Genomic DNA, 15,705 nt, shown 5'->3' on the forward strand with positions numbered 1-15,705 from the left:
AATGGAGGATGTGCACCCTTATATACATATTATGCTACACCTTTGTACGGCATAATATGTATACACCATTTATGTGATGTATATATGCTTTATATGTGTGTGTGTATATGCTGTATGTTTATATGATGTATGGTGTGTGTGTATATACTGTATGTGTGTGCATATGCTGTCTGTATATAGCACTGTATGTGTGTATATGTTTTGTGTATATGTTCTCTGTGTGTTTATGTGTGTGTATAAATGTGCTAAAGAGTATATAAATGTGTTTGAGTAAATAACTATGTTTATGTATATAGGTATATAAATGTATGTTTACATGAGTGTCATTTGTAGTTTTTTAATTAGTAAGGGTACTCCATTGGGCCCTGCCTCTCCTAGTTACGGCACTGATTTCACTTCTGCCTTTGCTTGACTGATCACTGCAGTCTGGGACTATAGTAAAGCTTCCACAGAGCTTCACCAGAAGTCACAGTGGGCAATCGGGTGTCCTCAAGTAGGGGACTGCCTGTATACTGTAACAAGGGGACACACAATTTTCCCCCTATGTGGTCCTGAATTTCCTGATAGCAGCCTTTCTAGGCAGTCTTGCTAAAAATGGAAAGGTTGAGAAGACATTATTCGTCTATTGTGTGGAAATTTACAAAGCTATTTATTGTACAATAACATGAATGTATCCAACCAATGATTGTAGAAATTGGATATAAACTGTTCTGCTCATCTCTTTACACGAAACCACATACCTCCAAGTCAGACTGCCTTTTGTCCTCATACAGAGGGGCTGAGGTCTCACCTCCCTGTGCTGCAGAGAGGAGGTATTAACACCAGGGCTTACAGCCATCCCAAGTTTCTACAACTTTGTGCCCCCTCTCTGTACAGAGGGGTCCTGATGGGGTTACTGCACGGGGATGGGACATGCTGCATGTGTGACCGCTCTGGGGGCATTGCCAGAAACTCCCAGATGCTCGGAGTTCATTTCTCCTCAGAGCTGGACGTGTAAGGAGAGGAGAGAGCCGTCCATGTGGAGTGCAGGGTGACAGGGGTGGGGGTGGGCTCCTGCAGCACCCTGACCACAGGGCAGCACATGGCCGGGAGCTGGACTGACCGCTAGTGCAGGGCTGCATGGGGCAGGGGGGCTGCAGCACAATGTTGGGGGCACTGGCTGCCTTCTCTATGCTGAGCATCATGACCTATGGATACCTGTCCTGGGATACCCCAAACCTGGAGGAAAGGGAGACCCTGCACCCTAATGTGGACGAGCAGATCGGACTTCAGCCTCATATCATCTACATTCTGGCTGATGATCAAGGATACAGAGATATTGGGTACCATGGCTCTGAGATCAGGACACCTACACTGGATAAACTAGCATCAGAAGGAGTCAAGCTGGAGAACTACTATGTGCAGCCCATCTGCTCACCCTCCAGGAGCCAATTCATCACTGGGAGGTAAGTGCTGGGACAACCCCTAGCACCAGAGCAGACCTTACAGCCTCCTATCCTAAGCAATACACTGCTGGTGTGGGACTAGAAATCCCAGCATTCATCACACACATGCTTGTGGCACACCAATAGTTAATGACCAAATGTCTATAAAATAGTTTTTCTTCCCTGTTTTATTTATAGGACACTTGGTAACATTGAAACAGTCCTGTTCCTTTCAACCGAGGAGAATGTGTCAGTCCTGAGCCTTCCTGTTAGATAGAAAGAATAACAGATGGCAAAGTCTTACAGCTTTATAACACATATATCTTTGCATGGCTTCTGGTGCTATATGTTGTAAAGTACTCCCTCACATGTAAAAGTCATGACCTGATTTGGCTGAAGTTTGGTGTATTACATGTGGCATAACACAGACCACACCCCCAAACAGTGAAAATGATGTCCAGATGCTTTAATATCTGGAACAAACTGTTTTTAATAAATGTGCCATCTCTTGTCAGCTGCCTTCTAAAAATATTTAAAAACAAAATGTATTGCTACAGCTGGGAGCAGTATGATGTAAGATAGGAAGTACTAGGGAGGAATAAACAATACATAGTGGCTGGTATGTCTGGGGACTATAGTGGTGTCCATGAATGGGGCTAGGTTTAGTATGGCTTATTCACAAGGATAGTCCTTAAAGGAAATCTACCACCAGGATGAAGGATTGTAATCCAAGCACAGGGGCGTAACTACAGTGGCAGCAGCAATATCAGCCGCTATGGGGCATCCGACCTGACACAATAAAGAATGGAGGATGGGCACCATTATATCTATATTGTACTGCACATCTCCAGCTATTACATATAATGTGATGTATACACTCACCGGCCACTTTATTAGGTACACCATGCTAGTAACAGGTTGGACCCCCTTTTGCCTTCAGAACTGCCTCAATTCTTCGTGGCATAGATTCAACAAGGTGCTGGAAGCATTCCTCAGAGATTTTGGTCCATATTGACATGATGGCATCACACAGTTGCCGTAGATTTGTCGGCTGCACATCCATGATGCGAATCTCCCGTTCCACCACATCCCAAAGATGCTCTATTGGATTGAGATCTGGTGACTGTGGAGGCCATTTGAGTACAGTGAACTCATTGTCATGTTCAAGAAACCAGTCTGAGATGATTCCAGCTTTATGACATGGTGCATTATCCTGCTGAAAGTAGCCATCAGATGTTGGGTACATTGTGGTCATAAAGGGATGGACATGGTCAGCAACAATACTCAGGTAGGCTGTGGCGTTGCAACGATGCTCAATTGGTACCAAGGGGCCCAAAGAGTGCCAAGAAAATATTCCCCACACCATGACACCACCAGCCTGAACCATTGATACAAGGCAGGATGGATCCATGCTTTTATGTTGTTGACGCCAGATTCTGACCCTACCATCCGAATGTCGCAGCAGAAATCGAGACTCATCAGACTAGGCAACGTTTTTCCAATCTTCTACTGTCCAATTTCGATGAGCTTGTGCAAATTGTAGCCTCAGTTTCCTGTTCTTAGCTGAAAGGAGTGGCACCAGGTGTGGTCTTCTGCTGCTGTAGCCCATCTGCCTCAAAGTTCAACGTACTGTGCATTCAGAGATGCTCTTCTGCCTACCTTGGTTGTAACAGGTGGCGATTTGAGTCACTGTTGCCTTTCTATCAGCTCGAACCAGTCTGCCCATTCTCCTCTGACCTCTGGCATCAACAAGGCATTTCCGCCCACAGAACTGCCGCTCACTGGATGTTTTTTTTTTTTCGGACCATTCTCTGTAAACCCTAGAGATGGTTGTGCGTGAAAATCCCAGTAGATCAGCAGTTTCTGAAATACTCAGACCAGCCCTTCTGGCACCAACAACCATGCCACGTTCAAAGGCACTCAAATCACCTTTCTTCCCCTTACTGATGCTCGGTTTGAACTGCAGGAGATTGTCTTGACCATGTCTGCATGCCTAAATGCACTGAGTTGCCGCCATGTGATTGGCTGATTAGAAATTAAGTGTTAACGAGCAGTTGGACAGGTGTACCTAATAAAGTGGCCGGTGAGTGTATATGCAGTATCTGTGATGTGTATATGGTGTCTGTATACACTGTATGTGTATATCCACATGAGTGTATTTATATGTGATTGTAACTCGCATGTGTGAGTATACTAATATGTATATTTTTTAAGTGGGAAGGGGCGCCCCATGCAATAGCCTGCTAGGGGGCCCTCTCTCTCCTACGTACGCCACTGTCAAAGCATACTGACATACTGTTGTTTACCCACTCTGTAAGGATTTGCTCTTCTTTAAAGTTTTTATTCCCTTTTTTAAAAAAAAAAAAGGCTTGAAATATTATGTAAATGAGCCTGAAGGGCTCCATGTTCCATTAAACCTATTGAGCACAGAGCCCCTCAGACTTATAAGTATAATTTTAAAAACCTTTTGTTTGTAAAAACCAGGTCATAAGAAGCTAAAACAAAAGCGGGGGTACACCCCACTATGTCAATTTTCTTGGTTTACAATCCTTCATCCTAGTGGTAGATGTCCTTTAAAGGAAATCAGATACGTACATGACATAAAAAATGTTAATCCTGGCGCTGTCTGCCACTATTCTTGACACTCCAGGATCACCTAGAAATGAAACATATTTAGCAGCACGTAGCGCTGGGACAAGATTTCCAGGGCTCTGGGCTGCTAATTATGAACTACCCATGCGTCTCCCTTTTCCATGCTGGGGGAGGGAAGTGACATCACGCAAGAGGCGTGAATTCACACCTCTTGCATGACATCACCTCGCTCTCCTACTGATGTCAGCTCACCAGGCTGTAAGCTCTGTGAAGGAGCAGGAGAGAGCAGCTGTACAGGAGCTGAGCACAGACAAGTCACATGTTGTTTTTTGAAATGCCTCCAAGCCAAAGCCCAACCCCTAGGACTACACAGAGGATTCTGTCAGGGTGCAATGTAAGTTATAACACACAATTATATTCAAATGCTGAGAGAAGGAAGAAAGGCATATTTCTGTAATGGGCTTTTGCAACCTGTCTTTAGTGAATATGAGGTCCCAGGTGACAGGTCATGTAGTTTCACATGTTATTACACTGTGCAGTAGCACTTCCCCCTGCCACTGTGTGCTGAAACTTCCTCTATTGCCCTGAGATTACAGCAGGCAGAGGGAGGGGGAAGTGCCGAGTGAGCAGGGGAGAGTCTAAGACATGCTACTGCACAGTAAATGCACTTAAACAGCTTGTGAAGCTACAGCCCACAGAGGCCTTCTGACTAATTTGCATAATTTAAGTTGACTTTAGAAGAAAGGAGTCCACGAATAATAAATATAAGAAATTTTCCACAGTCACAGTGCCTTGATCTGTGAGTAAGTGCCCCTGGTTTATCCACACTTGATTTTGATGGTAGATTTCGTTTAAGAAAGTACTTATTTATATGTGCAGTCAGGGAAACTCAGGCTTGGCCACATATAAGAAAATAGTTTTCTATGGTAAGTAAATCCCTTAATAGGTTCCCTCATATTGCACTTACCTTGGCCAACTTCTTCCAGAACATCCTGTGACATCCCGTGGACTTCTGGCGGATCAGGGGGTCATGCGCTCATAAGTAAATGCATACCCCTTTTTGAGGGGTCAGTTGCTAGAAGGAAACACCAATGATATCCCCTCCAACCAGTAACAAATGGGTGAAAAATGTGCCAAAATGTTGGTATATTTGCATAATCTTTGGAGTGATTAGACCATACCTTTTTTCCTGATAAGTCATACCAACTTTGAGTCCCTTTTACTCATACAATTAATTAAGGTGTCACAAACTGTCTGAAATACTAAATTTTGTACAAGCTATTTTGTAAAAATATTTGGTGCAAATCACTAGAAATGTTACTTCTAAGCATATAGCTAAATAAGCCCCATTGTGTTGTGTCTTCTCTGGATCCATGTGACTATTGGATAGTGCCCCTGTATTATCCCTGCTTTCACATTGGTGATTTTTCACTAAAGCCATTTTGGCTTATGGACACAAATAGATTGGTTTTCTCTTTTCAGCGATTTTTCACAGATGCCTTTATGACCCATTCTTTTCCACTGATCCAATGTTGTCAGCGAACTCAAAAAGAACTGGTTCTAAATTGACTACTGATCAGTGAAAAAAAAACTGAAGTGTGAAAAAACCCTTTGAAAAGAATGGTTCAGTAAGGCATCAGTGACAAATCACTGAAGCCAAGAAGAGAAAAACAATCTTAAAGGGAACATGTCAATTGGAGCCTTTTTTCGGGCTCCCCATGTCCCTATAGTAGTGTGCACATTACCAAAGAGTTTTCATAATAAAACTGGCTTTTTCCAAAAAAAAGAAACATTAGATGAAAGTTTACCTTTCTCTCTGGGTGTTTTTTTAATTTGAATAAGATGCATGAAGGAGCCATTTCCCGAGGGTGGGAACCACTCCTCACTGGCCACTCCCATGGGACATGAGATACAGCTCAGCAGAGAGAAAGGTAAACTTTCATCTAGCTTTTCTTTTTATCAGAAAAAGACAGTTTTATTATAAAACACTTTGGCAATGTGCACATTATACTCTATGGGGATATGGGGGAGCCAGAAAAAGAGATCCTGGTTCCCCTTAAAGGAAATCCATTTGTTTTACACAAGGAACTTGTCCAGACAGGACTAATCAACCTGAGCTGGATGACTCATATACAGCAGCTGGGGGATGGTGTAGCGATTGATTACTTCTGCCTGTCAGGGAAAACACAGTGATGACATATTCTCGGCTTATGCTGGGCGGGACAAGGCTGGAGCAATGCATAATTAGGATGAGGAGAAGTCCTGAGCCAGCCAAAGTAGCGAGAGATCCTCATTATCCTAATTTTATAATTGTTTTTTCAGCAAAACCACTTGGCTCAGGGATAAAACAAGATATGTTTCTGCATCAGTGTAGCTATATCATTCTCAAGGTATGTTTGGTTTATAATTCATAAAAACAAATGGTAGATTTACTTTAAGCCAAAATGGGTTCAATTAAAAATCACTGATGTGAAAAAAAACCCAATGTGAGACTACCCTAATTGAAAGCTATTTCCCACAGTTTATATTTTCTCATTGCACTTTGAGGCAGAACTTTGTCGGCACAGAAGTTTTTCTTTTCCTCCCAGTGAATAAAGTTTTGAGACACTGATTCACCACTAGATCCCTGTTCTTCTGAAAAGGAAACGCTCGCTGCTCGGTATGGTACATGATGAGCTCATTAGCTTTTAGGTAACTGAGTGCAATAAATTACATCTAGTGTCTAGCAATCTGCAGAAATGTCTAGGAGCCAGGGAAGCTTTGACATGAAGTAAGTCAGGATCTTTAATAGATTTTCTGCTGCAATTCATCTTCAAGTTCAGCGTATTTTCTTGTGTCTTGTGGCGATAAACCCATATAAATACAGTATTCCTAATAGTACAACACAGAAGACGTCCAGCTCAGCCTCCTTTTATAAAATGCAGAGGCCACGAACAAAGCTGTACCAGGTGATATTTGATCCAGATGGCAATAACAGGCCCTCTTTATAGAGCATTAATAAAAGTAAAGGACTGCTGCACAATTACATAGAAATACATGGTGCACAGAGAAAAGAAAGGGGTCCCACAGCAAATATCAAAATGTGCCTTCCATAATGGTGGCTTTTTTGCCAGTCAGGACAAAAAGTCTCTTTTTTTCTTTTATACACACATGGACAAAATTGTTGGTGCCCCTCATTTAATGAAAAAAAGACACACAATGGTCACAGAAATAACGTGACAATAATCTGACAAAAATAAAAATAAATTTCTATGAAAATGAAAAAATGAAAGGCAGACATTCCTTTTCAACTATGCTTTAACAAAAAAAAAAAAATTATTATAAAAATGGCCTGGACAGAAATAATGGCTCCCTTAACTTAATATATTGTTACACAAACTTTTGAGGCAATCAAATGATTTGTGTGTCAATGAAAATTCTGCATCTCTCTAGAGGGCTCATAGAAGCCACTTCAGAATAGTCCAATGTTTTCCTTTTAGCCATTATTGGGTGTTTTTAGCTGTGTGTTTTGGATCATTAATCTGTTCATTCATTCAGATTAATCATTAATGTGTATGCAACCCATAGCCTGCAACTGAGACCCAGATTTCTGACACTGGGCACCACATTTACAGTATCTCTAGAATCCCTTGATAGTATTAAAATTTCATTGCACATATTCAAGACACCCTGTGCCAGAACATAACAGAGCTTCCTCCATGTGTCACATTAGGACCAGTGTTCTCAAGATATGCTTCATTTTTCTGTCTGTGAACATAGAGCTGATGTGCCCTGCCAAAAAGTTACATTTTAGTTTCATTTGTCCATAGGATATTCTTCCAGAAGCTTTGTGGCTGGTCAACATGTAATTTAGCAAATTTCAGTCTTGCTTTTTTATGATTTGTGTCCTCCTTGATCGTTTCCCATCAAGTCCACTTTGGCCCAAACAACGACGGATGGTGCAATCTGAAACTGTTGTCCCATGAGCTTGAAGTTCACCTTTAATCTTTTTAGAAGTTTTTCTGGGCTCTTTTGTTACCATTTGTATTATTCGTCTCTTTGATGTGTCATTAATTTTCCTCCTGTAGCCACGTCCAGGGAGGTTGGCCTACAGAGATCTTAAATGTCTGAATAATATGTGCAACTGGAGTCACAGTAATATCAAGCTGCTTGGAGATGGTCTTATAACCTTAAACCCTTAGCAAGCTTATCTGTAATTTGTTTTCTAAGCTCCTGAGACAACTCTCTCCTTCGCTTCCTCGTTCAGTGTGGTCCACACCATGCCACCAAACAGCACCGTTACCTGTAGCCCTATATACAGGCCACTGACTGATTCCAACATTGTAGACACCTGTGATGCTAATTAGTGGACAGACTGCAATTTAACAAGTCCCTTTGCTCACATTTTATTTAGGGGCATCATCATTTCTATCCAGGCCTGTTTTATGACTTCTATTTTTTTTTTATTCTGTTGAAGCATGGTTTGCCCTTCATTTGTTCATTTCTATAGAAATTAGATTTTTATAAAACTTTTGTCAAAATCAAGTTATGGCAAAGGCCACATTTGTTAAAGCCGCTGCACAAGTTTTCTGTCTAACTTTGCATGTTCTTTTCAGTGCACAAGTGTTTATAAAGTGTCCTGTACCCGATGCAACACAAAATTCTGCACTGAAAGGGGCGTCCGCTGTACAGTCATTAAAACCTTAGTGACCAAGCTCATTTGTGCCTTTTTGACCAGGCCCTATTTTTAAAAACTGCCATATATAACTTTATCCAGTAATATCTTTAGCACACTTGCCCAACTGGTTTTGATATTGTTTTTTCGTGACATGTTGTACATCAAGTTAGCAGGAAATTTTGGTTGCTATATTTTGTAGAGAGAGGCTGCCTGTTTAGGCGGTCAGAAGGTTAGAGTTCTCCTTATAGAGAGTTTGCCGATTAAAGGGGTATTCCCACAAAGACAAGTTATATGTTATCAGGATAACAAAATAATACATTCGCTAATTCACTGTTATTAACAAAAATACAGCATTTCACAGATATAAGTCCAACCTGTCTGTATCAGTTCTGGTGTACACAATTTCAGTTGCCCATAGACACGACCCTGTAACTTCTGACTTAGGGTCGGACCGCCATCTTGGATTGCTGAGTGACCGCTTGGAGCTGAGATTTCTGTTTCTCTCTCCTGCAGCCATGCCCCTTGCACAGAGGTCACACTGAACACTTCCTGTCAGCACATCATGAGCAAAGAGGAGCTCCAAGCTACAAACTACAAGTAGTTAGAATGGGCAGGTAGGCACATATCTGTGAGATGTAGCAGAGCTAAAAGTGTAACAGTGTGAAAGTCTGTCATCTCTCCTTCCATGTGTCAGTGTGTTAGTACAATGTCAGAAGCCAGATGAAAGTGTATATAGAACTGTATCCTGATAATGTAATCACATGTCACCTCACAGAACTAGATGGATAATATAGTAATGTGTCTGCTTAGAGAGACCCCGCCCATACCCTGGGATTTTGCACTGAACAGACTAGGGAATGATAGGAGCTAAAACAGCAATAACACATCAGTAACAAGTAAGGAAATGTAATGTTAGTAAATAAAATGATCTGTATTGTGTTAACATCACAAGGGGATTGAGATGTGAGATTTTTCTTTTGTGGGGAAAACCCCTTTAAGGCCGTGGAGACTTAAAGCCATAGATGCTCTACCAGGGATTTCTGAGAAGTATGTAAATATATTTTCTGGGGTGTTAAATGGAAAACAATGCCTCATTTTGCTACCTTGAAAGGCAACCCCCTTAACACCAAACATGACCTACAAGAAGTCTAATAACATGGTGTTTGATTAAGCCAATCAAGTATATCTATTCCAGAAGGAACAGACTCCGAACTGTAGACAGCACTGTTAGGCAGAGAACAGGAAAGGCTGCAAGTTTTAATGGGGACTAACACTTAGATAAAGATGCGGTTTGTATACATCAGTTTTCTGTCCTGGTGTTCTCTGACAGCTCAGAGATAAAGCAACCTTTTGAAGTAACTAATGACTTTATTCTATACAGACAAATCCTGGGTAATTTAATCTCCTTACAGATCTGAATTGAAAAAGAGTTAAAGATCCTATCTGTATCTATATAAGTTGTACAGGCCTCAGAAGGCTTTTAGATTCACTGCTCACTACAGGAGAAAGAGGTAGAAAACTTTCACAGAGAAGCTCCTATATTTAGTGCAGTTTATAATAAAATTTACTATTATTACCTGTACCCTTCATTTCTGCAACAAAATGATTAAAACGTTTTGTTATGTTATAGTCATTGAGATATATAATGGTTGTGTATGAGGCATTTGTCCTAATGCAAATTTTAGTTGTTCTGTTCCTATAGTTGTCCAACTGTGTTTAATTACAATTTTTGGACTTGATTAGAAAAGGCAAACACCTGTCTATATAAGACCTCACAGCTTGCTGTACATGTCAGAGGACATGAGAATCATGAGGTCTAATGAACTGCCCTAGGAGGCACAGATCTGGCCAAGATTACAAAAGAATTTCTGCTGCACTCAAGGTTTCCGAAGACCACAGTGGCCCCCTTGATCCTTAAATGGAAGATGTTTGGGACTACCAAAACTCTTCCCAGACCTAGTGATGAAGCCAAACTAAGCAATTGTAGGAAAAGAACCTTAGTGAGGGAGGTAAAAAAGAACCAGGAGATCACTGTGATTGAGCCCCAGAAATGTAGTAGGGAAATGGGAGAAAGATTCACAAGGACAACTATCACTACAGCCCTCCGCCAGTCTTGGCTTTATGGCAGTGTGTGCCGACCGAAGCCTCTCCTCAGGGCAAACATATCAAAGCCATATACAGTTTTAAAAAAATACATGAAGGACGTGAAGGGGGTGTATTTCAGCTGCAGGCACAGGACAACTCTTTGCAATTAAAGGAAATATGAATGTGGCCAAGTACAGAGCTATCCTGGATGAAAACCTCTTCCAGAGTGCTCTGGACCTCAGGCTGGGCCTATGGTTCATCTTCCAACAAGACAATGACCATAAGCACACAGCTAAAATAACAAAGCAGTGGCTTCAGAACAACTCTGTGACCGTTCCTGACTGGCCCAGCCACAGCCCTGACCTAAACCCAATTGATCCCCAAGTCCAGGTGTGAACCACTTGTTGCATCTTTCCTAGGAAGACTCATGGCTGCACTAGCTCAAACGGTGCTTCTACTCAATAGTGATCAAAGGGTCTGAATACTTATGGCCATGTGATAGTTCAGTTTTTCATGTTAATGATAGAGATGTATTTAGCTTTGTGGTGGGTATATGGAGTTACAATTATAAAATACACATTTCTGACTTACATACAAATTCAACTTAAGAACAAACCAAGGAACCTATCTTGTACGTAACCTGGGGACTGCCTGTATATCATTTTGGAGTCAGGTAAAATAGAATACCAACATGTTAGAGTTTATACACTGGCCAGCTTTACATTGAGTACTTTGTGAAACATATTGGGGTATCTTAGTCTAGCAAGTTGCACATGCATGTTTTTTAAGCACTTCTTTTCCTTTAGTTAAATTGTGTGCTTTTTTGGCGCAAGCCTATACCAAATCAGTTTACTACACCTGATAGGGTCTGGAGTATATTTGTACATTTCTTTGCAACTTTTTTGGCACAAAATAGTGATAAATCATGCACCAACATCTGCCACCAGGCACAATTCAAAGATGAGTTTGACACAAAGCAGGAAAACCTATGCACCATGAACTTCAGAGAAGTAGTAAAAAATGCACACATGCAAAAGAAAACACGAAAAAAGGCAAATAAAAAGATACGTCTGCCCCATTATGTAACTAATGTTAATTGTCTCATTCATTTAATATTTTCTACCAACCAGAATGACAGCTCAGAGTCAGTTCTGACAAAAAATGGAGGCCAACTAGCAATGCAAACTACATGATGAAACTGGTGTCCTTCCAGAATCAGAGAAACAAGTTCAGATGATCCAAGGACAACAACCCTCAACTTTTTTATTAAAAGCAGATCTGGGAAGCATTTGTGAGGAATATACATGTCCTCTGACCCTTTATGTTTTGCAGATGAGACCTTATGGACCTCACAAGTAGAGCATAAATACCAAGTGTTATTCTTCACTTTTCTATAAGAAAATAAATAAATGGTGTTTAACATTCTGATAGATTGTATAATCTCTGGTTTTATAAACCAGAGTTCACCAATATATGGAAATCCATAGGTATTTGGAAAATAAAAAAGGAAAAAATCTGTTGAATTTTTTTGTGTGTCATCCCTAAAGGAAATCTACCATTGAAATCAAGCACGGTAAACCAGGGACACTTACTCATACCTGTAGATCCAGGCACCATGACTGTGGTAATCTTCTTATATTTGTTATACATGGCCTTCTTCCTTCTAAAATCAACTTTAAAAATTTTACTAATGAGCCAGAAGAGCTCTGGGGTGAATTACCAGATCGCCTCCATGCTGTAGCTTCACAGGCTGTTACACTGTCTTGCCCTCCATTTGCTTTCTCAGCATTGTAATTGTCTGTGAAGCTACAGCATGGAGAGGCTCTGGTAAGAACCCCTAGAGCCCATGTGACTCATTAGCATAATTTCAATATTGATTTTTAAAGGACAAGGGCCATGGATAACAAATATAAGAAGATTAACAGTCAATGTGCCTGGATCTATGAGTAAGTGCCCCTGGTTTATCATGTTTGATTTTGGTGGGAGATTTCCTTTAAAGGGCACCTACCACCACAAATCTACCTATAAAGGTAGATCGGGTGGTAGGTGAATCAATGGGACGTGAGGAGAGCCCTTTTAAGGGCTAATCCTCACGTCCCCGCACTGTTTTATAAACTTTTATTACCCTAATATGTTAATTTACTTATGCGGCTACTGGGGCGTGGAGTAGCCGCATCTGAGGTTACACGAGGCGGCTACTCCACGCCCCGGTAGCCACATTACCCCTCCCACTCACCATGTTCGGCGCGCAGCTGCTCATAGCTGCGCGCCCTCGTCCGCCGATCCTGCCGTCTGCGCATGCGCAGAACAGCAGGCCCGCACCTGCGCAGCCCCGGCTTCAGAGCAGTGACCGCGCAGGCGCGGGCCTGCTGTTCTGCGCATGCGCAGACGGCAGGATCGGCGGACGAGGGCGCGCAGCTATGAGCAGCTGCGCGCCGAACATGGTGAGTAGGAGGGGTAATGTGGCTACCGTGTAACCTCAGATGCGGCTACTCCACGCCCCAGTAGCCGCATAAGTAAATTAACATATTAGGGTAATAAAAGTTTATAAAACAGTGCGGGGACGTGAGGATTAGCCCTTAAAAGGGCTCTCCTCACGTCCCATTGATTCACCTACCACCCGATCTACCTTTATAGGTAGATTTGTGGTGGTAGGTTTCCTTTAAGTGCTTTTCCTATGAACCTTACGTTATGTCAGCTAATTCAATGCCATTCAAAATCTGTGCCCCAGATTTACCCAAAGGAATTTACCCATAACTCTGTGCCAGATACATGCTATAAATTTATAATTAAAACCTTGTTCCATGCTCCAGTGTCTGGTATGATATATTATGGTATATAATATGCAGCCTAACTTCAGAAACAACACTCCACATTTCTGAAACCAAAGCCATAGTCTTAATTGTATAAAATAAATGCAGAGTTTATATCTTCCACTATAACCACTTTCCCCCAAGACTTGCATAAAATGGATGGATTTGAAAAACTTGATAGTTTAAAGGAAACCTACCACTTGAAGTGGCAGGTTTCTGATGGAAATACCGGGCACCAGCTCAGGGTGAGCTGGTGCCGGAGCTTATTTTTATTAGTGTTTTAAACCGCGGTACCGCGGTTTAAAACACTTTTTAAACTTTATAGTCGGCGCAGGGAGGTACACGCTCGGCGCTTACCATGCACGCGGCTCTCCTTCACTTCCTATGTAGCCGCGCGCACGGTAAGCGCCGAGCGCGTACCTCCCTGCGCCGGCTTTAAAGTTTAAAAAGTGGTTTAAAACACTAACAAAAATAAGCTGGTGCCCGGTATTTCCATCAGAAACCTGCCACTTCAGGTGGTAGGTTTCCTTTAAGAGTCTGTCATTTGTTTCAATGTCATCTGATCAACTGATTGTATCATAAAATATGATCACGTATGAACCTCATAACACCAAGCTGATTCATGGATGGTCTCAGGTACTGACTTCTCTGCACATGTTCCATATAGTGCAGTGGTGGCGAACCTATAGCACGGGTGTCGGAGGTGGCACTCGGAGCACTCTCTGGGGGAAGCCAGGCCATCACCCAGCACAAAGTTCACCATTCAGGACTCAAGACCTCCTCCTGCAGTCACAGGCAGCCCAATACATGCCACGTTCAGCGTTATTTTAAATTGACTTAAAGTGCAGGAGGAGCAAGGAGGTGTGGACAGAGCTGGATTATGATTGTAGAGCCTTCTCCGGACCGGTGATTAATCCTGTTAATGGGACCTTAGAGGAAAACTACTATAATCGAATGTCTCCTTCTTTCTGCTTTATTGGTGTCCTCAGGGCGCCAATACGTTTGAAACCCGTGAGTTACTTTAGTTACTTTTAAATTGGCATTTGGCACTTTGTGAAACATATGTGGCTTTTCGTTGTAGTTTCAGTCCCTAAAAGGTTTGCCATCAGTGATATAGTGTAAGCCTGTCTTTTACTGTGTTAACTGTGTGTATTTACTACAGATCTTGTATAACTGTAAAATGTCACTGAGACAACTTTGCTGCTAGAAAATCAAGAACACATGGACATGCTCATGTCTGCTTACAGGTAGCAAATGAAAACATATGCACAAACATAAATTATTTCTAAATCCTATCACCTAGAAAGTAAAAAGTTTATATGAGTGTACCATGCAGTGCAGAGCTGCACCAAGAAGTGTTTTAATGCCTTAATTAACCAGTAATATCCCAATGTCTATAAGTATATCCTGCATCCTTCATGAATTCACAATTATCTTTTTAATTACATTAATATTGGAACATGTACTATTGGCATAATCCTGGTATCAAAATAATTTGTTGTCTGTTAGCAAAAAGTACTATGTTTAGATCAGGCATGTGCAGGATGATATTTTAGTGCTCTTTTACCCATCAGTTACATTGGTACCTGAATGTCCCGGTCAATTATGAAATTATGTTCTGCTCTTCTTTAAAGGGGTAGTCCAACTTTTTTTAAAATTCTGCAGGCAGGCTGGGGAGGGATTTTATAAAATGACAAAGCTGTACTCCATCAACTCCTTGTGTCCTGTGCCGCTGTTTCGTCACGCTCCTGTTTGTTTACAGGGACATGGAAGCTGCACTGAGTTCAGTTTCACCTCCCGTTCCCATATCTCAGCGCCTGATTCAGCTCTGAGTATAGGGACAGGTGGGCGTGGCTGAGACGGCGGTGCGGGACACCAGGAGCGACCAAAGACCTGAGTACAGTTTTTTTTAAATCCCTCCCCAGCCCGCCTGCAGATTTTAAAGGATGATATCTCTGGAACAGGTTTATTTACCATAGCAATTTTTACTTTTTTTTACTTCTACATGTAAGACTTTAACTTAATAAAGGATTTTTATTCTTTAAAAACAACTTAAAATGAGACAACAGACAACTTAAAATGAGAAAAGATAAGCACTTTATCATTAGAGTTTTGTTTAATAAACAGTAAAGTT

The 15,705-nt window shown here is 41.5% G+C and overlaps 1 protein-coding gene across 1 annotated transcript in view; it reads left to right on the forward strand.

The window, feature by feature from the left end:
- The first annotated feature begins 802 nt into the window (after nt 1-802).
- The window catches only part of ARSJ (arylsulfatase family member J), a 50,603-nt gene continuing 35,700 nt past the window's right edge, over nt 803-15,705 (forward strand). The window contains exon 1 of the mRNA XM_072119206.1: nt 803-1,445. Coding sequence (XP_071975307.1) covers nt 1,120-1,445 — 326 coding nt within the window. The 5' untranslated portion in view covers nt 803-1,119. The remainder of the gene's footprint in view (nt 1,446-15,705) is intronic.

This window comes from Engystomops pustulosus, chromosome 1 (genome assembly GCF_040894005.1).
Source record: "Engystomops pustulosus chromosome 1, aEngPut4.maternal, whole genome shotgun sequence".
Lineage (NCBI taxonomy): Eukaryota > Metazoa > Chordata > Amphibia > Anura > Leptodactylidae > Engystomops > Engystomops pustulosus.